The sequence below is a fragment of the Aricia agestis genome, chromosome Z (assembly GCF_905147365.1).
Source record: "Aricia agestis chromosome Z, ilAriAges1.1, whole genome shotgun sequence".
NCBI lineage: Eukaryota > Metazoa > Arthropoda > Insecta > Lepidoptera > Lycaenidae > Aricia > Aricia agestis.
In genome coordinates, this window is record NC_056428.1 from 29,536,257 (window position 1) to 29,562,860 (window position 26,604).

Genomic DNA, 26,604 nt, shown 5'->3' on the forward strand with positions numbered 1-26,604 from the left:
CGTGTTCCGAGCGGAGAGCCTGTCGACACGTCTCCACATTGACCGCCCGACATATGTGAGTGTTTCATACATACATCCATACAACTTTTACATTTCACTATTACCGATTTGAATATAAGCGCCCAAATTCGAAATTTCACTGTTTCGCGAAAAATAATGCTACATTTTGTTCAATTTATTCTTTTATAGCACGAAAGGCGCATGCTATCTTTACTTTTTGTTTATTTATACGGAGTAATGATAAGTTTTTAAGTTATTGCATGTAATTCCATAATTAAATGTTTTCGAGTGAGCCGCGCACACGAGAAACTATGTCAGGCGCCTTGCGTAAACTAATTATTTAAATATTTTAAACACATTTAGATATATTTAGTTGACGTTGATGAAATAAAATACTTAATTGAGTTCGCGGAACAACTTTAATTAACTTAAGGCTGGAAAGTCTGCTTGTTAGCAAATGCGGATATTTAGGTACTTCCGGGAGGTACCTACTTATGTAGCCACCTACTTACTTATATACATTACTCTTATTCGTTTTATTCGGAATTTAAGAAGTTAAATATCATGAATAAAGATTAAAAAATTAACTAAGTAAATTAAAAAATAAAGGAACCTACCTACTGCAATATGATATGCAACTGTTTTATGACAAAATATTGTAGAGTAATGAGTTATAAGAGAATGTAGACCGGAGCTTCCCAAACTTATTTTGTGTACTCCCCACTTTGAGAACAAATTATGTTTTAGCGCCCTCCCATTATTTCAATTTAAAATGCATCCCGATGACATGAATTTACAAGTTACCCCCTAAGCTTCTACACAACGCCCCCATTTTTTTTTCTGGGTCCCACACCGCCCCCTTTAAGATCTTTAACGCCCACAAGGGGGCGTTATCGCTCTAAAGTTTAGGTTTTGCCTTTTGGTTGTTAATTTTAATAGAAGCACCAATAAAAGCACGCAAAACTTAATTAGGATGAAAGGTAGAGTCCCGGAAAAGGATAAAATATGTTTTTCATAGCGGCAATGCACACAATACATATATTTGACGACCTCCGTGGCTGCGCGCGTGGTATTCCGTATTGCTCAAGCACGGGTCACGGGTGCGAATCCCGCTGACGGAACAAAAGATTTCAATACAATATTTTTACAACTAAAAATTTTTTTTTAAATTCTTTATAAACACCCAGCTTATAAAAAATCTGATTTATTTGGCCCCCCTGGCCCAGAATCTGCGTAATTTGCCACCCCCCCCCCCCTGCTTAGCCCAGACTTGGGTAATTTGCCATCTGCCTATGAATTAATTTATCCGATAGTACAGTTAGCTCAGTCAACAAAGTAGTTGTAGAATGCGTGAGCGGGAAGTGGGAACCTAAGCAATTTCTGCAGGAACTTATTCAGGGTGGACAAGGACAAAACATACTAAAAGTCCTGAAGCCTCCCCAGAGGCAACGGATAAGAATTTGGAAAAACTGTATAGAATCTAATTTATAGAGAATTTAATAAGCTTTAGTGTCATCATAGAATATTTTTTGGTAGAACGCATAGTTTTTTAGTTATTGACGAAAAACCAAAAATTTAGACCTTTGTCACCCCCCCCCCCCTCCGGCTCACCTCCTAGACGTACTTTTAGTATGTTTTGTCCCTAATCACCCTGAATAAGTTCCAGCAGAAATCGCTTTGGTTCCCGCTCGCGCACTCTATACCCTCTTTTGAGTCATTCGAACCGGACTATTAGTATTATTGCGATTATTGTGGAATATGAGTTAATGTCAAGATCAGTGGGACACACGAGAACGCACTTGCGGTCATCCTTGTCCTTCATTACTAATGTGACTCATGAAACATAAATCATAATGCAAATTATTTGCAAATAGATACGCGACCTACAATTTCACTTACTATAATATAGTAACTAATTGGAATTTAGAATAGGTAATAAAGTAACCTAAACTTTTAAGGAATTAGTATTGATACCTTTAACAATGTATTCTGATTACATTTTTTTCGGACTCCGGACCGCAATTATTAAGAGTAGAATGCTGTAAAAATATAAACAGACTGTAACAATATAGCAGAAAGTTTTGTGACTTGTAAGTTGGTATTGATCAATTGAACAAAAATTGACAAGGTATTGATCAACTTAGGGTAGGTATACTGCAGTTACATAAAAATCGGTTTAGTAGATTTTGAGATAGGAAATTTTAACTCTCAATTACGTACGGTCTACTATTTTGAAGTCGGTTTTATCTTTTTAAAATACTATTATTTGAAATAATAATAGTACCCTATTTTAAAAATAATTCTTCTACTATAATATATACCTCTTAATTTTTAATCTTTATTGCTTTTTTACTGACATAGGTTTCTCTCGACTAAAACCTAGCAGTTAGCACCAGAGGGTCGCGAATCGTGACCCAGAGTTTGAGAAACATTGGTCTACAGTCTACACAAATACCTACCTATACAAGAATACCAAAATACAAATTAATAGTATTTCATTTTTTATAATTGAACCTGTAACACATACTTACCTAATATGTAAAGCGACGTGTAGTAGCTCTACAACGCGTTAAAATAAGCGATAGAGTCTTATCACGTACGTATTTAAAATGTAGGTACTTAAATGAGTATATTTTCTATTGTTTACTAATTAAGAAGATAAAAGGCGGCTCTTCCAATAAAGGGTTTCTTCTGTAGTCTACTTGGGCACCTGTTGAGAATGTTTAATAGAGCTTTGTTTTAAGGCCATCCCCCGAGCAAACGACCTTGACCATACATTTGACGCGTTGCCGAGATCGCACAAATATCCTATTTTTTTACTTATGTGATTTGAAAAAAATCAAACGGGGAATATAATATTATGTAGTTAGTGAAATTGTCTATCTACTGTCGTGCGTTTCAAATAAACGTAATTTGTAAATATTAGGGAGATGCTGAAAGTATGCCTCAATTTTAATAAATTGGGTTTACTTTGGAAGCTAATATCATGAGTATAATAAACAAAAATAGGAAATTAATTACGGGGAAAGGAATGTTGATATACCTACTGAAGATTATTGCTGTATTTATATAATAACTTTGAAGCTTTCAAATTATGAGTTTATAAGGCTTTATAGGGTTTATTAGGCTTTAAATACGGTAAATTACGGCATCTTCGTAGAGGGAGTGCCTTAGCTCTTAATAGCTTTTATTTCATAAGGCACATCACACACTGCACAGCAAGGATAATAATGAAAATTTTTAGCTTACGATACCTTAATATTGAGCATATACTTTGTGTTATAAAAATATCTATTATGCTAACGTGTTTATCTTCAGCCTATGCAATACTTTGAACAAAATCTCTAGGTAGGGCCTAGGTACCTATCTTAAAAAAAATAAAATATAAGTAAGTACCTATACAGTTCCGTGGGGCTAAAATGGTCGCTTTGAAGAATCATGATATGAATCATAATATGATTTTTCTAAAAACGCAAAATGCAACTCTGCTTGCAATTAATTTCTGTATTTTTGTACTGATTTGACATTTGTCAGTTTGACAGTTTTGACAATTCATTTGCTTGAATTGATTGAGAGGAATTGCGAAATGTGACCATTTTAGCCCCGCTGAAGTAGGTATAATATTTTGTTTCGTGTGACTCGCTTATGTTAGCAATCAGCATGTTATTCAATATTTACATCAGTTGAGTTTTTTTTCTCTTGCCAAAAAGTTTTTTTCTCATATTATTTTTCTATTAGTACATGTATTGGTATTTGGAATGAACATATAACATATTAATTATGGGAATATTTCAAATCTCTGGAGTACAACTTTTAGGCAGCCCTAAACCCACAATAATATTGAACAATATTTTATTTAACAATAAGATTGAAAGACTTCCGACCGTAAGAATAATATTGCACAATACGTGATATTGCACAATAAAAATGATCGTCTAGGGGCCCGCTAAGGTTTGGTATTGAGTAAATCTTTTATGCCATATACTTCATATTGGTGACGTGAAAAAATTTAATAGGAAATGATATTATGGCTTATGATCTTGCTTTTAGGGATTAAGTTGATTTTATGGTCAGTGGAGACGCTCAAACGATTCGAATATTAACTAGGATAAACTATAATTCAGGGGTTCCCAAACTGTGCGCCGCGGCGCCCTGGTGCGCCGTGGAAATAAAGAGGGGCGCCGCGAGTCGATCCTCCATCATTATCTGAAACCACAAATAATGTAAAATTAAATTATAATTTTAATTATGTAAAGCAGGTTAAAGTAGATGATTAAATAATAAATATTTGTTAATTACTATTTACCTGCTTAACCCAACCAAGTATAATCATTAATGGTATTTATTTATGTATGTTTTGCTCTAATAACTGAGTAGAATAGGGCGCCGTGACAAAATATTTTACGTGCAACTGCGGCGCTGGCTGAACAAGATTGGGAACCCCTGCAGTATAATTTATGTCACAACTCACAAGTTAAACTTAACATTTTGAAGATTTATTTTAATCCTTTTGGCTTAAGAAGTATTAAAGTTATACTGATATTTTAAGTACATTACTTATATACTAAAGCTAGATGTTCCGCGCGGCTTCGCCCGCGTAATTAAAGAATTTCACGGAAACCGTACATTTTTCCGCAAAAAAAAATAGCCTATGTCACTTCACGTGGTCTATTCTTCATATGGGCCAAATAACATAAAATTGCTCCAGTAGTTCTTAAGATAATAAGCAATTTCAAATAATTTCCCCCGTTTTTTCCACATTTTCCTTTGTTTCTTCGCTTCTATTAGTCTTAGCGTGATAAAATATAGCCTATAGCCTTCCTGGATAAAGGGGCTATCTAACACTGAAATAATTTTTCAAATCGGACCAGAAGTTCCTGAGAGTAGCACGTTAAAACAAACAAACAAACTCTTCCGTTTTATAATATTAAGTAGGTCTTTGTATTAAGTATAGATTAGTATTATTACTTATAAGTATAGAATATAGATAATATTTTAACTATCACTTTGAACTTACGTTATGATGAGTACAAGTTTGGTTTGCGTTTCTCTAAGTGTAGTATAATTAATATATTTTATTTAAAGTTGGTATAAACCAGTGTTGCCAGACATCCCGATTTTGGCGGGACGTCCCGATTTTTCCATCAAAATTAAAGGTCCCGCGCGGGACAGGCTCAGTCCCGCTTTTCGGAGAAAGCCCGAACGTACGTGCAGCGTGCTGACTGCTGAGAAAGAAAGGTACGTAATGAAGATAAGAGTGTGGGAGGTAGAGGGGTAGATTTTATGTGGCTACTTTAGCTGTCTATTGTTACGTAAATGTTATTTTAACGCAAATAAAAAGATAAAAATTCAATAAACTTTTGATTTAAGTAATACCTTTTTTTACTTTGTCCCGCTTTTGACTGAAAAATCCCGCTTTTTCACTCAAAAAGTTCAAAAGTCCCGACTTGGCTCAAAATAAATCTGGCAACGCTGGTATAAACATAGATACTGTTTTTGAGCGTCGACACTACTAACCTAACTAACCCGGCGCGGGCGAGAAGAACGAGCGTAAGAAACTCACACGGCAGGTTAATTTGACTTTAGAAGCCAGTTTAACTCTACTAATAATTAGGAGTGAAGAAGACATTAGGAGTGAAGGAGATAACTAGCGATTGCCGATTAGTCAACGTGCTCCCCGACCGGACTTTAGCAGGAGATAATATGTTTTTGGTGATATTTATTATTCTTGTCATTCACGTCAGCTTTCCTCGTATGTTTTTCAATAGGAGATACATTTTTCATCCATCATAACGACATTTCCACAGTGGGTATATATTATATAGGTACTGTAGAGTAGTCAGTAGAGCGTTGAGGACAGAGGAATACAAAGAAAAAGTCGTGTAGTTCGTGAAGCTATAGACTATAGAGTAGGTATAGCTGTTGCTGTCAAATGGACATTGAATGATCGTTCTTCTTTGTATAGATTAAGTATACTTATTGTACAGCTTGTATCTATGTGTGTGTTACATACGTTACAAATATATAAGTATTATTTTGGATTTGAATATTTTGGAAAGCAGTTCGTTCTTAGACTTATTACATAAACTATTTAGTTGTGTTACTATAACATATCATATAAACCTAGTTGTATTAATATATTATTACTAGGTTTAAGTAACGTATAAGTTTACTGATTATTTACCTATTTCTCCAAATAGGTAAACAATCATAGTTGTATGCAATAGTTTTCAACTTATAGTCCCGAAAACAACTTTTAACCTAAACAAACTATAATTTAAGTTAGATGAGCCATAGCAATACGAGTAGATATAGCGTACAAGCAAAGGCCGTACGATTTCTGTCACCACTATCCGTATATGTACAGCTATTTGACTGACCGTGCGCGTGGTGTAATTGCAAAAAGGTCTGTGTAGACCAAGAATGTTCCGAGACCTAATAAGCTAAATAACATTTAAATATCGTAGAAAACCTAATTTTAAACTAATTGCGTTCGTGACGATCCTAAATAAACTACTAGATTAGTTAAGTTTGGGTGGGCAGGGTTAACATAGCAAACTGAAGACATCCTTCTCATTATTTAAAATAATTTGTAGCAAAATAGTTCTTAATCAAAGGTCGTCAATTATACATAAGGCACCATAATATGTGCCTGCGATGTTTTTAAAAAATGGTTGCCGGGAAATATTCTATCATTCATCCCCGATAAATACGAGTATGGATGTGGCGGCAAATTATTACAGCTGTTAGTCAGTACCTACTATGAAATATGATTATTGCCGTATCAAACAAGATTGAAGTGTTAATGGTTATTAAAGTCATATTTGTAAACTTCGTTCCACGAAACTGTATTTTAATGGCGCACGCAATCAACCAGAATCCACACCTTGCCTTTAATAACTATCTCTACATTGGAAATCTAGAGCTCTACATAACTTTGTATGAAGTATAAAGTAGGTACTAGAAGACTCAGTTGCGCCAAAATTCGTTTGTCGTGCGGGAACAGTACATTTTTTCGGGACAAAAAGTATCCTATGTCCTTTCCCGAGACTCAATAGTATCTCCATACCAAATTTCAGCAAAACCGGTTCAGCGATTTGGGCGTGAGGAGGTAATAGACAGTGTGATATAACCTCCGTGGATGTGACTGTGAGTAATAGACATACAAACAGTCAGACACACAAAGAAATGAACTGCTGCACTGCTGCATAGTAAGATTTTTGATGCTGCACTTTTATATAAGCATTCAGTTAATTCATAATTGATTGGATAGTAAAAAACTGAAACTGTTTACTGGATAATGTTTTATACGTATTTTTTAAAGTAGCTTTGGAACTCTAAAAGCAGTAAAAACTATAAAATTAAGAATTCGACAGTATCACGGACCGCCCGTCGTTGTTTTGATACAATTTGCTTTGGAAAGCCACACAACGAGTAATGAACCAAAACTAGTGTGCTCATTTCGCCCCATAACAGACTATGTCACAAATGGTATAATATAAATAATGTAGGTCCAACATGCACATTAAACGCTCCAAAAAAGTCCAGATATGTTACACATACAGTAATATGAGATTACAAAAACTGCATAATGTCGCTTAGCGATACTATCTCATGATTTCGAACGAGATAAGCTTTATTAGCTCTTTGCTCTTTTATCACTAAAGCATACGCGGGTCTCATTTATAACTATAATCATTCATCAGTCACTGCAAAAGAGTCCAAATTTTTATGAATATTTGAACTTTAAGGAATAACAAAACAAAAAAACGTCCTCATAGTTTGGGTCAAAGAAGATAATTAAGTTCTTATTCAGAGGTTTGGATTATTCGTAGTCAAAGGAGTTGCAATTAGGTAATCACCGGAAGATTTTTTGGGAGCTTATAATATTGTTATTATTACTCGTAAATGTTTTTGGGATTTTTGGTGTCTAATGATAATTTATAGTGCTTACACATGTGAACGCATCACTAAACTCATTATCCAGTGTTGTCACTATTATAGACCGCACTCGGAGACTTTAATGACTTCTGAAGGTTTTGACATAGAGTCCACGCATTTTCTGTCAAAGTCTTCATTAAATAACGACGTAGGTAATCTTAAATGTCTCTCGGTGTACGACTCTATGCTTTAATAGCAATCTACAGTCCTAATTAGGAAAAGTAAATAGAAATAGACCTGCATTAAAAGCGTATGCTAAACTTGTTATAACATACTTCAATGATGAATCAATGCCTCACACCCATTTAGAGATGTGGATCTAGGATTGCAGTAAATCTGTAAATTTTTAAACAGAAAACAATAGGCTGTAAATGTTAGTTTATGGAGTTAATGGGTTATTGTTGAATTAGACAAAGGATTATGCGAAAATTAAGCTACATAAAAGAAAAAGTGTAATGTTTGTACTTTGTGCTCTTTACTATTACAATATACTGTGTTATGGGTAACCAGACTAAAAGAAAATAATGCAAATTATATTGCTCTACAAGTCAAGGTAACATCTAACTCTGTTTACCAAAAATACTTACGCAACCATACATTTCAAAAGAATTCCTATTACCCAACATTTATTTACCTTATAAGTCTATCAACAGACATAATCTCTCGTAGTCCTGTTTTTGCTACTACAATGTCAATTAGTCACGATAGTAGCGAAACTATACTATTAAAAATCTAGCTAAAGGTATTATGTGTAATTGTGTATCCTGAAGATCTCGAAATATGAGAGTTGAGTGATTTCGTTGCAGTGACTTCACTATTAATAAATTCTACACCTGAGAATGATTTTTCGAAACCGGTCGTGTAAAACATTATAATATATTATTATATTATACTTAATATAATATATATCTTAAAATTTTTACTGTATAAAAAAAGGAGATTCCAAGAAAATAACAAACTACAGACCTATTCGTTTGATATCCTGTATTTACAAAGTATTCTCTACAATTCTACTAAGAGGCCTTACTAGAACCATTGACGAAAATCAACCCATTGAACAAGCGGGCTTCATGAAAAATTTTTCAACCATAGATCACATACACACCCTAAAAGAGTTAATTGGAAGATATATAGAGTATGACCTCCCAATCTACATAGCATAATATATAGATTACTCAAAAGCCTTCGACTCTATATCACACAACTCTATCTGGCAGGCTCTTAGAAAACAAGGTATAGAACGGACCTATACAGAATTAATTAAATATATATATATATATATATATATATATATATATATATATATATATATATATATATATATATATTTAAATCGCCGAAGACTTGTTGCGTCTTTTCAAAGTCGAACCCTATGGCGTCTACCATTCCCAATGACTTTTTAATTGTTATTCGTGCGAATATAGTTACATTGCTGTCATGTGAATTCTATTGTCGACGAGAAATTTTGTTTACGTACGAAAATTAGGTATTCAATTTCAAATATTTCTCGCTGGTTTTTTGCTTCCGTTCTCGATGGAAATCATGTGAAACATTGTATATTTTTGTATTCGTTCCATGCATTTAATCGTTTTTCCTACATCCATTTAAATGTATGGTTATATTGATACCGTATATTGTACTATATTAATTCCATGCATTCTACTAATTAAATGACTCCTTACTATATTTGAGATTATATCGGTACCGTATATTATTTTTTTATGTATGCCATAAACTGTTGAGTTTGTTGCTTCCTCCTAACCTTATATGTTATATCGATACATACATAGGTACCTATATAATAGATCCCAATAAATTCATTGCGTGATGTGGTCTCTGTCTACCCCAATGAGGGACAGGAGTGACGATATGTATGTATGAATAGAGAATCATCCCTCTTTATGAAGTCGATTAAAATGAAATACTTATTTCTATAACTTGGAGTACATAACAGACATTAAAAACAAGTTATCCCTATATTACATAGATTAATTAAATTTAAAATTATAATTAGGTAAGTCCGCTAGGCTAACTAAAAAATATTAAGGATAATTATGATAGATATGATGTGGGAGCATTTTATTTATGTGAGCGTGTTTCTTCTGAACTTAAGTATGAACACAAAATAAAACAATTGTTTCGGTAGTAGGTATTTTTAAGTTTTATTGTTTAAAATCAAGTAGGTACAATAATAAACCCATAGTCATAATAATCAAAGTGTCGGACAAATCAAATACACCGAAATAGGAACATAAAAGTAATTTAAGAAATTAACAATTTTAAGAACGACCAGTTGAGAGGCTAATTTACTGTGACATTGACTATAGTTAACTTGTGTATGTAAGCAATACTAGTTTTCAATCGTGGCTCTGCCCACGTGACAAGTTGATAAAATTTAACAAATTGAAATTCGTTATTAGCCGTTTAGGCGTTAAAAAAATAAAACAAAAATGCTTAGAACAATATTAACCTGAAGAATCACATATCAGACATACCTGTCAGTACAAAGTCTCAAAAAAAGGCCCTTTAGGCGTCGAAAAGAAAAATAAAAACGTTTAAAAAATTATTAACGTACCTATCAAAAATAAGATAAAACAGTCCAAAATCTCAAAAAATTACACAACTACACAAAAATTACACAACAATATATATACTTTGTTTGTAAATTTAAATTATGGTTATTATCTATAATCGTACCTATTATTTCTGTTTATTTGTTTTGTACAAAAAGAGGACGGTATTTGATTATAATACAAGTTCACAATAATAATAAATTTTTTCGTAAGTAGTTGGTTAACGCGCGCGCGTAAGCAAACACGACGCGACGTTGCGTTCTGTGCTGTGATAGTCATAGTCAATCATGGTTGTCGTGATTGATGTAGATCGTTTCGATCGTTTTTTGTATTGTTTATTGTATCTTCTTCTTCCTAGTCGTATCCTCATGGCTGAGGGACGTGACCACCAAAATTTGCTTTTTGGGATAGGGCTCTCCACTTGTCTCTATTTTTGGCCTGATGAAATGCCTCCTGGAACGTGCAGTCAGCAGCCTTGACAATCGCGTCTGTCCATCGTGTAGCCACTCTGCCTCTGCCCCTTTTCCCCTCTAATTGCCCAGCTAGTATGAGACTCTCAAGATTATTAGGCTCCCAGCGGGCTATGTGGCCAAAAAAGGCAAGTGATCGTTGTAGACAAAGCGTGGACAGGCGGGTGGTAATTTTGAGTTGCTGAAGTATAGACGTGTTGGTCCGGTGTGCGGTCCAAGGGATGCCGAGCATTTTACGCCAGCACCACATTTCAAAAGCGTCAATCTTAGCTCGAGTACGTGCTTTTAGTGTCCATGTCTCGGAGGCATATAAAAATATTGAAAAGATTAGGGAACGCATTAGTGTTATTTTTGTGCTACGATAGATGTTCTTATTCTTCCATATCTTTTCTAAGCGCCCAACCGCAGATTTAGCCATCTGAGCCCGTCGGACAACCTCCCTCTCGCAGTTACCATTGTTGCTAATCAACGATCCCAGGTAGACAAACTCCTCTACGGGTTGGAGATCTTGTAGTAAGGATGTCTTTTGTATTTGGTTCAGCTTATCGACGTACATCAGTTTGGTTTTATTGCGATTGATTTGGAGGCCAAAGTCTCGACTAATCTTTTCGAGCCGCGCTAGAAGTTCAGCAAGTTTCACTTCGCAAGTACTTATAAGCGTGGTGTCGTCAGCGAACCTTAGGTTGTTGAGAAGGTATCCGTTAATTTTAATACCATCCTCCCAATCTTCCAACACTCGACGCATTATATATTCGCCTACGAGGTTGAACAGCTGTGGAGAGAGGATGCAACCCTGTCTGACACCACGCTCTGTAGCAAACGGCTCTGACAGATCATTGTCTAATCGCACCCTTGATCGACCTTCCAGATAGAGGTTTTGTACCAAAAATATGAGATGATCGGGGACGCCCAACTCTCTCATCACCTCCAGCATTTTGGACCAGACGATGCAGTCAAAGGCCTTAGCGTAATTCACAAAACAGAGTACTATTGGGACATTGAATTCTCTGCTCTTTTCTATCAGCTGACGGATGTTTAGGATTTGTTCTCGGGTACCCCTGCCCTTTACGAATCCCACCTGCTCTTTGGATATCTAATCAAATCAAATCAAATCAAAATTGTTTTATTTCTGAATAAATTTAAAATAAATGTTTTCAGAAAGTCCTACATGATGCCTACCACCGGTTCGGGAACTAACCCGGCGAGAAGAACCGGCGTAAGAAACTCGCACGGGGCCCACTTTTTTACCAAAAAAAGTGAGAAAAAAATTAATCTTTTAAAATAAAGTTTACAATTTTGTAACTAAATATTATATACAATATCCACATACATAATTGTAAGTCCTATAATAATGAAGAAGTAGCCTTGCAAGAAGCCATCCTACTCCCAAGGTGTGCCTAGTTATATAGTGTGCCAATCTGTTGTTTATAACATGGAGAAGAATCTTACTGGCGTGTGAAATTAGTGAGATGGTCCGATAATTTCCACACTTTTTAGTCGACCCTTTCTTATGTAGTGGTATCACGAGAGATTCTGTCCAATCGTCTGGCCACTGTCCTGTTCTCCATACTTTAAGACATATTGAATGCATTACTCTGATTCCACACTTACCCAAGCTCTTAAGCACTTGTGCCTGTATACCATCTCCACCGCAAGCTTTTGTTTTGAGCTTATTTATAGCTGCTTCTACTTCATGGAGAACGATGTCGGGTTCTTTATCTGTAAAATCTAATCTAGTGTCAGGTTCATCAGCGTCATATTTGTACAGGTCTTGGCAGTAGTTCCTCCATCTTGTCATCACTTGGTTCTTGTCTAAAATCAGGTTACCCTTTTCATCTTCTATGTTCCAAGATTTTGATTTTCGTTCCCGTGTGAGAATTTTTACCTTTTGGAACATGTCTCTTGGATGTAGGGTATCAGAGTGTGTTTGTATATCTCTACATATAGAATTGATATATGCATTCTTGTCATGTCTACAGAGACGCTGTACTAGTGAGTCAAGTTCAGAGTATCGCTGTTGTTCTTCCTTTGAACGAATTCCTCCAGTCTTTAGAGCCTTTCTTTGTGCGATTGCCTCCCAAGTGGTCATCCACTCAGATCTAGGGTGTTTTACTTTCCGTCCATTTGTGATTGTTCTAGTTGTCTCTTCTAATACGGCCTTAAGCTGATTCCATGATGTATTGGCTGAGTCAAATGGGCAATACGTTTCACTGTCCAGTCGAGTTTGTAGTGTGTCCTCAAAAGCTTTCGCTTCTTGTGTTAGAAGAATATTTTTGGATGGTGGAGGCTTTGAAACTACTTTGAGGCGGACTCTGTATTGAGCTATTAACAGCTGATGGTCGCTGCCACAATCTGCACCCGGAAAAGTCTTTGAGAAAGTTATGCACGACTTCCATCTGCTGCTGATTAATATTAAGTCAATCTGATTTTTATGACCTGTTGGCGATCGCCATGTCCATAAGCGTCTTGGATGTTGTTTATATGTCGTGTTAGTTACGAATAGTCCTTTTTCAATGCAAAACTCTAACAACATCTCACCTCGACTGTTGCGGGCTCCTAAGCCGTATTCCCCAATAACATTCCTTAGGTGTTGATCATTATCAGTGTGCCCTATCTTAGCATTAAAGTCTCCCAGGATGATAGTACATTCCTTCTTTGGTAACGCTTTGCAGGTTAATTCTAGCTCGTGGTAAAATTCCTCCATCTCTTCTTCGGTGGCTGCAGTGGTCGGCGCATAGACCTGTACAAAGTTAATTGGGTGTGGATGGGCTGAAATTTTTAAGGATATAATTCTATTGTTGATGGTATTATACCCCAATACCTTGTCTCGTAGCCAGCTAGCAACTATGAAGCCCACACCACTAAAACTATTGTCTTGTCTGTCAGAGTAGATTACCATATTTCCTTCAGGTGTGATGTGGTATCCGTTATCTTTGACATGGGTCTCACTCAATCCTAGTATAGCCAGATTACAGCGCTCCATCTCCGCTTCAACAACTTCGATTTTTCCTGGCCTTAAAAGTCCACGGACATTCCAGGTTCCTATTGTTATTGCCCTTCCCTTGGGTGTTAGTTTGCTAGAGTAAGATGTTATGTTTCCAACTGCAGCCGGTAGCCAATTTCACACCAGTCGGCCCGGAACCAAGCTGGCGCCGAGCGTTAGTCGGGTCGCATGACATCATATTATCTCTGGTGGCGTTCTTAATCATGGTGGTTTTCTTGGGATTATAGTCGCGGTAGTTTCCCGTTGCTTTCCGCGCTAGACTTTTCGAGGGTATTTAGTCCTCAAGGCCACTACTGCCTAGGAGTCAGGTTATCATATCCGCCGCCTGAGACTCGGCGTTGTTACTCGTTTAGCACCACCCGGGGGACACGTGTAGGTTAGTAAAAGGTAATTCCTACGGACGCGAGTAACCACCGCCCCCGTTTATTGTATCAAGTTTGATTAATTTTAAACATTGATTTGATTTGTAATCTAATTTTAATTGCCTGAAATGTAAAATCAGCGATATGCGATCAGTAGTTGGGAAAGGGTCCGGTGGCTTTAACACAGGTTATACTGTAACCTAGTTAAGCTGCCGGTTGCGATCTTAACATTCTAATATAAAAAACCATTGAAAATAAAATAATTTGCATGTTGTAATTGTCTAGATTAAGGTTTTTATGTTATCGAGCTGAATAAAAGTACATTATTATTATTATAAGTATGCCATCACAGTTACTATAAATCTTGTCAAGGGTGTCGATTTATGAATGTAGAAAGTCAAGATTAAAAAAAAAATCTCAGAACACTGTACAGTGTACAGCCTAGCCCATGACCCGGTAACCACTTGACGTTGAGTTTCGATGCACTTGTTTGGGCTATTTTCTCATTACCGTGGCTTTCTTATTAGAAATTCTTTCTTAAATAATTCTTTCGCTATTGCGAAAGAATTATTTAAGTTGGTTCAGTAGTCTCGTAACTCGTAAGTTAAATAGTAATAAGCAAACGATTAAATATTTCGTCGCTACAATATTAGTAAGTATAGATATTTAAAAATACATTAGTCCCAACCCAATTCGCAGTCTAAACTCAGTCACTGATGGGCTTTTGTTTAAAATATACAATGGGTAAGTACTTATCAAAGAAAATCATATACGTAGGTATGTAGGTAGGGACATAGTAGTTAATACAATCGATCCAAAATACTTTTAGACAGGTAAGTATATAAACAGTTCAACAACAAACAGGACACTGGACGTCAGGATAATGCTCGTAAATTGCATATTTATTTGTAAATAAATATGCTGCACCAGAAAAATGAAGATTTATAAAGCGATTTTATGTTCTTTCGTTTCATAGGTAGAACAAAATTATTTGTAATAATATTGATATTATTCTTGGTCGTTGCACCACAATTAAAACATTTTTTTTTGTATTACAAAATGGGTCGACGGCCAAGGCCATTTTATTTTGTCTTTAAAATAGTTTTTAAAATCACTTCTTTTAAAAAAAAAATGATCTACATCAATCACGACAACCATTGACACGATAATCTAACACTGAAAGAATTTTTCAAATCGGACCAGTAGTTCCTGAGATAAGCGCATTCAAATAAGCCCTTTCAAATAATTTCCCTCCGTTTTTTCCACATTTTCCTCTATTTCTTCGCTTCTATTATTCTTAGCGTGATAAAATATTGCTTATAGCCTTCCTCGATAAATGGGCTATCTAACACTGAAAGAATTTTTCAAATCGGACTAGTAGTTCCTGAGATTAACGCGTTCAAACAAACAAACAACCTCTCCTGCTTTATAATATTGAAGTGTAGATAACATTTTTACTACTTTTCTTACTATTCTACTACTATTTTTCGAAAATGTGTCAAATAACTACCTAATTGTAATATCGACATTGCATCGATTCGATATATTTGTTCCTGTTTTCCTGAAATACAGTTACAGATTTGATCATTATTCTGAATGATCGTCATTATGTTTTTAGGGCTATTCAGGAAAAAGACGTTCAGGAAAATGAGGAATTCACTAAATTCGTTTATAATTAAGTATTGATATAAAGAAAATTATTAAGAACTTAGAAATGTTGCGGGCCTTTATAACTTGGTATAAAAAAGTAGTGAAAAACAGACAAATGTTGGCACACATCGAGAAATGTAGATGACGTCTTATTTGGAAATTTTTGTAGAACGTATTTCAAAGAGAGAGAGCATAAAACGAAGACCTCTATCCACACCAAAGCACTGCGATCAAATAAAGTGAGCCAGCAGATTTTATCGCAAAATAGGTTTCAACCCGTCACGTTGAGTATATCGGCAAGGCATTCAAAACAAACAATGCGCAGGACAATGACGCGAATTTTATGAACATTTTAAAAATATAATTTTTAGTTATTTAATGTAAGTTGATGTGTTATTTATTGGTATCGGATTCTTCTCTTCTTTATCTTCAAATTAACATTAAATTTTTAATCCTTTCTAGCTCATTTTTTTTATAAATAATAAATTGTAAGCGGCAGTATCGAAACGACACGCAAAAATTTCATAATTTGGTACTTTTTTTTATAATAACTTTTGAAATATTAACTCTACTTTCAAATAGTTTTAGCAGCATTTTTGTAAGTTAATTAGACATTGAAATGTGTAATGTTACATCAAATTTACGAAGGCGTTGTGAACCCAACTTTGAAGACATGAATTTAGTCTCTCTCAAATATTCGCCCCACTACACAATATTTATACCACAAGCGTCATTACGTCCGCGCTGGCCGGCAAAAAATATAAACAAAAACATGTCCTTGCATGTCGCGTGCGAACTCCGCCCCCTCGCCTCTGTCACCCCCGCGTCTCGTCTGGGACGATGTCGTTTTGTGGGACGTAATTAAATCACACATTAGAATTGATAAAAACTTTATTATATACAGGAATCCACATTATCGGCGTGTTATACGTAAACAAAGTATCGAATATACGCCACCGATATACGGCGCACAGTAGCGACCTCCAAAATTCGCGCGCCAAATAGCGGAACTAAGAAATACGCCGAAAAGCACTCCGGTGACAAAACAACGTCCATGCCAATATTTCACCCAGCCATTGTACTAACCTTAACACTACTTCTGGCTGAATTTGAGAGATGGTCAATCTTGCGTCCGTATACAGGATGCAGCAAGTCAGTCGGACGCAATATCATCGGTAAAAACCGCCATGTAGGACGCAATATCAACTCCGGGGTGGAAATATATATATATATATATATATATATATATATATATATATATATATATATATATATATATATATATAAACAGCAAGTCGCGAGTACGACTAGACATAAAAGGACCAACATTTCAAATAGAGCGGGGTGTAACACAGGGAGACCTCTATCAAAGCTTTTTCTAGCAGTTCTAGAATCCAATTTTCAGAGCTTAGATTAGGAAAAAAATGGAACCCGGAACAATTGCAAGATGTGCTAACATCTCTCTGCCAACATAGCAAGGTTGTAGGACTACAAGTAAACAAAGACAAGACAAAAATAATGACAAACCGATACAAGAAACAAATATTTATTGAGTCAGAGCCAGTAGAGTATGTAGAAGACTATGGATATCTATCCCATATTATTTCTTTCAATTCCGGTACTGATAGAAAAGAAATTGAACGGAGAATAAAAATAATTTGGAACAAATACTGGTCAGTGAAGGAATTGTTCAAAGGAAAAATACCAATAAAACCATACTAAAAGCCAAAGCCATGAACATCTGCCTAACACCTTGCTTAACATATGGAAGTCAAACCTGGTCATTGAAAAAATCACAAATAAACAATAAAGTCCTGTCAAAGAGGTATTGAAAGAAGCTTTATGGGTATAAAAATAATTTTATGGGTATTTAATAAAACTTAAAGATAAGAGCACAATCATTAGGAAAAAAACAAAGGCCAGAGACGTTGTTAAACAAATACTATCCATGAAATGGAAATGGGCAGGCCATATTCAAAGAACGAGAGATGAGAGATGGACACAGGCTGTGACTAACTGGAGCCCTATGTATGGCTGGATATGGGAGCTGGTTTTGTTTAACCAGAAGGCGTGATAGGCCAGCCAATAGGTGGAAAGCCGACATCATAGAAGTAGCTGGAGTCCTATGGATGAGACTGGCTCGAGAGAGAAAAAAATTGCAAAATTTGGAGGAGGCTTTTACCGTCATAGGCGGTCCTTATATAGATTAAAGTATATATTAAAAGAAAAAAAGTAAACTAATGAAAAAACTTGTATTTAGGGATAATAAAAAGCTTAATAATAAATTATAATATAATAACTTGGAATATTTAAAATCCTAAATAGTTGGGGAAAATCTAAAATCTTACGAAATCCCACCTGTAGGAGTGGTTTAAAAATCCTTAAAAATTCCTAACGAAATTAATGAAACTTACCCCTAACAACTAACAAGGTATTGATACCTTGTTAGGGGTTGTCTTCTGTTCCCTCTAGTTTTTCATTATTATTCTAATTGTCTAATTTGCCTTCCATTTTATTAAGCACAGCTACATAAACTCCAATGATTATTTTGTAATAAAAATAAATATTCGGTAGTATACCTAACGTATGTTTTGTGTAGTTAGATCTTTTATTTAATTGCCCTAACCTTTTATATTATGTTTCATATTTTATTATTTTCATTTAATACTGTGGTTTACGTGTTTTGGTGAACAACATAATATTATTATTTAGATAAGGATAAGGTTTTTAAATATATACCCGTATTGCTTTACAAGTTGTTTTAGGTTTCATTACTATTTACACTATGTAACTTACACTATTTGAAAATTTTGAAACAATGTATCCTTAATTTCTAATATTTTTGGCTGTAGTTTATCTATATACTTGCGCTTTTAATTGGCCAACAAAATAATAACCGATCATTCAATTCTTTAAAAAAAGAAAACAGACATCGGGCTTCAGGCTAAAACATGTAGGTACGCCATCAGCACTTTGAAATATCATAAATACTTAGCTGAAAAATTTTCGTTATTTAAGAAGATAAGTAGTTCCATTTACATAATGCAGCGTACAATCGTCAGTAATTTTTAAATTAACATAATTATGTTCTTTTAGTGCGATATGATCTGTAAGTACATTCAGGCGCACCCGAGAACGAAACTAGTGATTACATGTACACTGTACAGTTGACAAAGTGTGAGCCAGATTTCGACCCTATCACTATAACGATAAGGTTCAAAGGTAGACATCGTGAACGTGTTTATTATGATAGGGTGTGTGAGGCCGTACGTGTATTTTGGAGTTGCCCAGCGTCTGTGTACGTCACCTTGCACGGCCTTATACAACGAGTGACTCATGACACACATTGAATAGTGATGCTTAAATCTCAGACTGGTTTTTGGTATTTACCAATCGCTATTTACTAGCGCACTTTAGTCAGCTAATATCACGATAGAGTTTGTAAAAGAGACGTTATTTGATATATTTTATCTGAAGGTACTGCACGCTTCGTACTTGATTAATAAATAAATTAAATAAATAAGTAGACAAGATTTGATTGGTTACATTAATGTATGCCATGTTAGGTTCTGAAGTCTGAATTTGTAAAATATCTGACTAGTTTCGGAAAAATCTGGCACAAGGAGTTGTATTCGTAAACCGCGAGGCAGGATATGGCACATCGCGAAAAATATACGGTTCCCTGGATTTAACTTTAAACGCAAGTAACGCAGCTATCGAAATATTCATTAACTTTATTGATACTAATTGTAGATTAACTGCCGCACTCAGAGTGGAACATTAATTACTTAAATGCAATTATAGTTTGTGCGTTTTAAGATGATATGGGTGACAGTTTTCATATTCCTTGCTACGGGTTTTTTTTTACAAGAAAACAAAAAAAAATCAAAATGGAATAAATTATATTCCATCTACAAAAACAAATGTTTCCTATAATTGTAAATGAATAAAAATGAAAAGTTGCTAAATGCTAACTTATTAATATAAAATTATAAATATTAACTGTGAAATAGGAGTATAAAATTATAGTTACGAAAACATTTCAAAAATGTAAGATGCATGAAACGAAACTTATGTCAATAGAGATTGACTCTGTTGAATCGAAATCAAATCGATAAAAAAGGGCGCCTATCTTAAATCGCCGGCACTACTAAAATGTCAGTACGAAATCGATAATTTCGATTGCAATTCCTTTACGAAGTGATTCGATATTTTTAAATTATCGATTAATTTTTGTTAGGTAACTTCCCTACTATTGTCAATTATAATGTGTCACGCATATCATCATAAAACGCACAAACTATAATTCAAAATTTTGACATAAGCCCCATACATTATCTGTCAAACTCTTCATTAAATTGAAGGTTAATTGTAATTAAACGTCTCTGATTACGGCGGTTAGTCTTTAGACTAAAGTACTGTTTTACTTATTTGCAGATAAGTTTACTTCATATTCTGGAAGACCACGCAACGTCCTAAATTCGATCAGGCCCGTAGAACTAAAATGACAAATGAAGCAAATAATTCACCAGATGCACCAATACAAATAGACGAAGAATTAGAGGATATTATTGCAGACGAATGCTCATGCGTTGTTTTTGAATGCAAATTAAGTGGCAAATCCCCAAAGTATAGTTCGTACAAATGGTACAAAAACGGCAAATGTATTAAATCCAGACCCACAGTAAAAGCCACAGCGAATGGATCGTGGTATCGATTAGAAATAATATCAGCGAGCATAGAAGATGCAGGTGTTTATTTTCTCTTGTTGGAGAGAAATGGTAGTAAGGTTTATTCATATGCAAATTTATATGTGAGACCGATAAAGAATTCAGTCAACAATAACAATGAGGTCATTTATATGAATCCTCACACCAACAATCGTTTGGTAGAAAAACATTTGCTGCACACGCGAGTACGAGTCGGTGAAACAATAGAATTGGAAGCGAAGTTTACAGATGTCGTTGACGAATGCCAATGGTATAGAAGTAATCAGCTCATTGTTCAAAATGAAAGAACAATATTTCTTAACGACACGAAGACTACGTCTCTATCTATATTATGTGCTTGCGAGACCGACACAGGTGTTTATCAAGTCATATCAAAAACAAAACATGGCGCCGCATCCAGTTTTGCAAGTGTTGTCGTAATTGACACAGATTTAAAAGTGAGGAATAGCTGTGACGTCGTACCTCGTATTATTGACCCGATGGTGGACGAAATAGAAACAAATATAGGAGAAGAAATAAGACTGACTTGTAAAGCTATTATTGATAATAATACATCAATTAAATGGTTAAAAAAGGGAAAACCTTTTGAGGAAACTTTAAGAAGTAACGAGGACGTCGTGCAAGAAATATATAACAATGAATATATATCACTAAGATTTCTCAAACCCAACCTACTCGATACAGGGGAGTATACCCTTAATTTAGAAAACAAACTGACCGATGTGACTGATACATCTTCTTGTTATTTAACAGTTAATAGTAAGTATTGAATATTATTATGACAGTATTATGAGTCAAAAAAAATAATATTATGAGTCAAAAGTTTCGAAAGACAATTATTTATTTGCAAAATAATAACATGAATGGTAACAGTAACTGAATTTTATGCAATAGCACATTGAATAATGAACAGTTTACTCTAATTTGTCCTCATTTTCAGAGTCACCAAGCGATTCACTTTCGCCGGTAAGAGTAAAGAAATCGCTGATGTCAGCAATGACATATATTGGATCCAGAGTACTTTTCACTTGTTCCTTTGATCTACAAGACATGCGTTATTACTATGTTGTTTGGTACATTGGACATTATAGAGTGGAACGTACAAACCATCGTTTTAATGTAAAAAAAATTATTAGTTTTTAAATTATGATAAATTTTGCCTATCAAGCGGAATTGCTTGAAGATTTCATAAATCATGAAACATAATTCTAAACCACATAATTTCAGGTTTTTAGCAGAGGTGGAGAATTCTTCTTCTTCATAAAACAAGTTGAGCCGGGGATGGCAGGCGAAGTAATATGCGAGCTTCACATGTCGCTGCCGAATCGCAAACGTGTTTTAGTTAACAAAACATCTTCGAATTTGGTCATCGTACCAGGTGTTTATTTGGATCAAGAAAAGGAATGTTGTGATTCGTTGCATAAGTTATCGATATACAGTTTCGATTCAAGTGTAATCATTCCGGTTAGAAATGAAAAATCAATTGAGAATGGTTCACACACTAATGGATCGGTGAGTTAATGACGCCTCTACAAATATGCGTTACTATTAAATGCTAGTTGCTTTCAATCAGGCTATAGCAAAGTGACACGTTTTCTGGATTGCTTTGGCGAATAATGTTGTATTGATTCAAACTTGATTTAGATATACTGTGTACTTTGGCTACTACCTATAACAGTTTAATATTATGATACTTTGTTAATAGATACAAGTTGCGTACAATTTTTTTTTAATTCTTTTAAAATTATTTTTGCGATCGTAATTTAATATACTTACTTACTGCTATGCAAAATGATACTTTTGTGTTTAGCAATAGATAGGAACCGTTAATTAGTGAATAGTGAGCAATGAATATTTATGAATTATCATTTAATTTTTTATAGATTTATACAAATGGAACACATCAAGATAACAATGACAGTCTCTTCCAAATAACATGCTGCAGGTAGAGTTATATTCCCTTGTTTTTTTTAAGTATTTATTTAATAAAAATATTATTTTCAAATATTATTTCCTAATAATATTTTAGACTTGATGAAACCTGCTTCTATTTCGACACTTGGAGCAAAAGCGATTTTGTGAAAGATTTAAGTATTCGGGAAAGTTTACATAATACAATTAACGGTAACGATATTTCCAAGTCGTTTAACATTGAATGGTAAGTTAATGATATTTATAAAATCAAAATTCAAGGAAAAGTAAACTGAGTTAGTAGTATAATAATATCTAAACTAAAAGAAATCCTGCGAAGGCGGTACATTTTTTTTCTCACCATAAAAAATAACCTATGTCCTATGTCCCACCAAGAAATCGCCTGTTTAAGATGGTGATAGAGTTAATATCTATAATTGTTTGGACTTTTTTTTTTTGCAAACTTCAATGATAATTAATTATTATTAATATTGTCATAATGATAAGTTTTAATGATGGACATTTAAATATTTTGTTCAACAGGAATTGCTATAGTAATATCAAGACAAAATGGTACGTTATTGAATTTAGTCAGTCGGATAACGATTTCGTCAAAGCCGGCGTTTCTAGTATGCCCATGTTCGATCTAAAAGATCCTCCTTTAGAACAACTTATGAATTTTAGAATTATGGCCATTGACGCTAGCGATTCCAGTGAATATAGAGTTTCAATAAGTAAGTACTTGTACAAATATAATTGGGAAGTGAATGCGATGAGAATTCAGTATATTGTACAAAATATAGCATTAGTATCACGTTACCTCTTTCGTTTTTCATATGGATGAAAGAGCTCTTTCATTCATGTAAAACAGCTTGTTACAAATATGTCATGTCTTCTAGAGGACATGACATTTTAACAAGCTGTTAACACTAATAGACGTTGGTGAAATTTGGTCTAAGTTATACAAAAACTCTTTTATTAATAACAACATTACAAAATATTTTATGTGATTGTAGGTCCCGCTACAAAAGAGTTGATATTAAATAAAAAAGAAGTTGATATTAGGCCAATGGAAGAATTTGCATCGTTGTATACAAAAACAGGAGATATGATTGGATGTGGTGCTTTCGGCAGCGTAGTCCTTGTAAAGGACAAAAGAGACGATTTTTACGCTGCAAAATTTTTGAAAACTAGAACGCAGAAGAAAAGGGATACAGCGCTAAGGGAATTTCAAATAATGAGAAATCTCAACCATTCCAAACTTGTTGAACTCATTGATACTTTTGTTTCCAAAGAAGCTTTTGTTCTAGTGATGGACTAGTAAGTGTCAAACTGTACTATGATTCAGTAAACTACAATAAATATTTTAAGAAATGTTTTGCAAAAAATATTTACATTGAAGCGATTTATATAATTTCTGCTGGTTATAATTTCAGCTTATGGGGAGGCGAACTGTTTGATCGAATAGTAGAAGAGGAGCACATAAAAGAAGTGGATGTAGTTCCCTATGTTAAACAAATATGTGAGGCGCTGCAATATTTACATAACTTAGAAATAGCCCACTTAGACCTCAAACCAGAGAATATAATCTGTCTCAGTCCTAACTCGAGACAAGTGAAAATAATAGACTTTGGATTGGCGAGGGTCTTAAGTGATGGCCACAAAACTAGAGCAATTTATGGGACCAAAGACTACGTCGCTCCGGAGGTGTTGAACTTCGAGCAACTCACGCTAGCCTGTGACATGTGGAGCTTAGGAGTAGTTACATACATGTTGTGAGTACTAATTATATATTTCTTTACTAGTCATTGTTGCTGGTTGCGAAATTTGAAGTGTCATAAAAAGCTTTGCACGTATGAATCAATCTACATCGGACTCAAGAAAATTTGACAATATTTTATTATTATTACTTACTTATGATGACCTCTGTGGCTCAGTGGTGAGCGCGTTGGTAGCTCAAGCCGGGGGTCGCGCGTTCGAATCCCGCCGACGGAACAAAAAGTTTTCAATGTTCCCGGGTCTGGATGTGTATTAAATATGTGTATGATATAATAAAAATCTTAAATATATGTATAGTATAAAAGTATTAAATATATTTCCGTTGTCTGGTACCTGTAACACAAGTCCTTTAGGTACTTAGCACGGGGCCAGACTGACATGGTGTGAAGCGTCCATAGATATTATTATTATTATTATTATTACTTACTACACATTCAATTTTTTTCAGACTCTCGGGGGTGATGCCCTTTAGTGGCGATACATGGGTGCAGAGATCAGCAAATATAACAAGAGCCAACTATAATTATTCCGAATCTGACTTCGTGGAAATATCAGATTTAGCGAAAGATTTTGTCGACCATTTACTGGTGCTACAACCTAAAAAGCGCATGAGTTCGACTGCTGCTTTAAATCACCAATGGATATTGGAAGGTCCTCCCGATGGTGCCAAAGCGGGACATATGAAGAGAGCTAGAGAGAACTTGAAGTCGTATCTCGCGAATTACAGAGCCAGATGGCAGGTGAGATTTACGTTTACTATTAGCATTATTATTGATTTATTATTATTATTATTATTATTGATTTTAACAGCGACTATAAAAAATGTAACGATAGCACGGATAGCACCCACTTACACCCAGTATTTAAGCGTATAGAGATGAAGAAATGTATAAAAAAATATGAATCCGCAATCTAAAATCTTAATACATACTATTACATACTAATTAACATTTTTAGGACTAATCTTATATCTTTAAACGGACAATTCTTGTATATGTATAATTGGAATCTCGGAATCGGCTCCAACGATTTTTATGAAATTTACTAAAAAAGGGGTTTCAGGGGCGATCTAGCTAGGAATCGTTTTTAGAAAATGTCATTTTATTCGTGTTTTATCGAATACCGAGCATAGCTCGGTCAAATAGCTAGTAATTTATTTTAGGATCAAAAGTTCACTTAATTATTAACATTTTCAGAGGGCGGGCAATGTGATGATAGCCGCACACAGACTGCGCACGCATCTGGCGGGCCACAAAGTCACACCGCACAAGACAGAATTCGAAATAATACAATGATGTTGGGTAAAGTTCAATTGTTTCTAGTTACAAATAACAATTATTGTATTTTCATTAATATGTTATCTGAACAGAAGTCAATAAAAATATATGTCTTTGAAAAGTAAGTGACCTTTGAATACCTAATTGTAAATTGTATATTGTCCTCATACGAAATACTGGCGATGCGTTAATTTGTTAACCCAAATTATCTTTATCGCTCCCCAAAACCAACTTCTACAATTACGGATGCATTATGCTTGCAAAGAACCATTAAATTGTAATCAGCAATTTGACCTGTAAAATCCCTGACATCCACAAAGTCGAAATCTTTCATAATTTGTGGAATCAGAATGTCAAGGAAGCATTTACCGTAAATTACAAATTCGGATACGCAATGCGTTTAATTTCCCGATATAATGCTATGTTTTATGTGTCTCGTGTTCTTTTTGTATCTGCTTCTGCAATAGATTATAAAGTATAATTAATACCTTATCTTTACTATAAATCTCAAACGATTATTCGAGGGCTTCACTTAACTCAATATATGAGCTAATTTTGGTCTTGTTCCTGTGAAATGTGTTTTTTTGGTAATTTGGGGTTAGAATGCTTCAAATGGTGCTGCTTGCCAATTCTGTTGAATCAAGTTCAAGTTAAGAAGCTTATTAGGCTATTTTTTGCACAAATACCTACAGCTAATAATTACTGTTCCTTACTTACAGATGAAATGCGAATCTACCTGAAGAACATGCTTACTGCTTAGCTGAAGACTGCACAACTAGTCTTATATATAATTAAAAATGGATTTTCAAATGTGTTAGTCGCGCTAAAACTCGAAAACGGCTGAACGGATTGGGCTGATTTTAGTCTTAAAATATTCGTAGAAGTCCAGGGAAGGTTTTAAAGTGAC

At 34.7% G+C, this 26,604-nt stretch overlaps 1 protein-coding gene across 1 annotated transcript; it reads left to right on the top strand.

The window, feature by feature from the left end:
* Window positions 1-26,493, top strand: LOC121739073 (titin-like). The gene is made up of 12 exons (XM_042131390.1): window positions 1-55; window positions 20,438-21,489; window positions 21,671-21,849; window positions 21,958-22,242; window positions 22,614-22,675; window positions 22,760-22,888; window positions 23,185-23,375; window positions 23,658-23,961; window positions 24,078-24,416; window positions 24,869-25,160; window positions 25,617-25,721; window positions 26,417-26,493. The coding sequence occupies exons 2-11, from the start codon at window positions 20,505-20,507 to the stop codon at window positions 25,713-25,715; spliced, it is 2,865 nt and encodes a 954-aa protein (XP_041987324.1). The 5' UTR covers window positions 1-55; window positions 20,438-20,504; the 3' UTR covers window positions 25,716-25,721; window positions 26,417-26,493.
* Window positions 26,494-26,604: the final 111 nt, after the last annotated feature.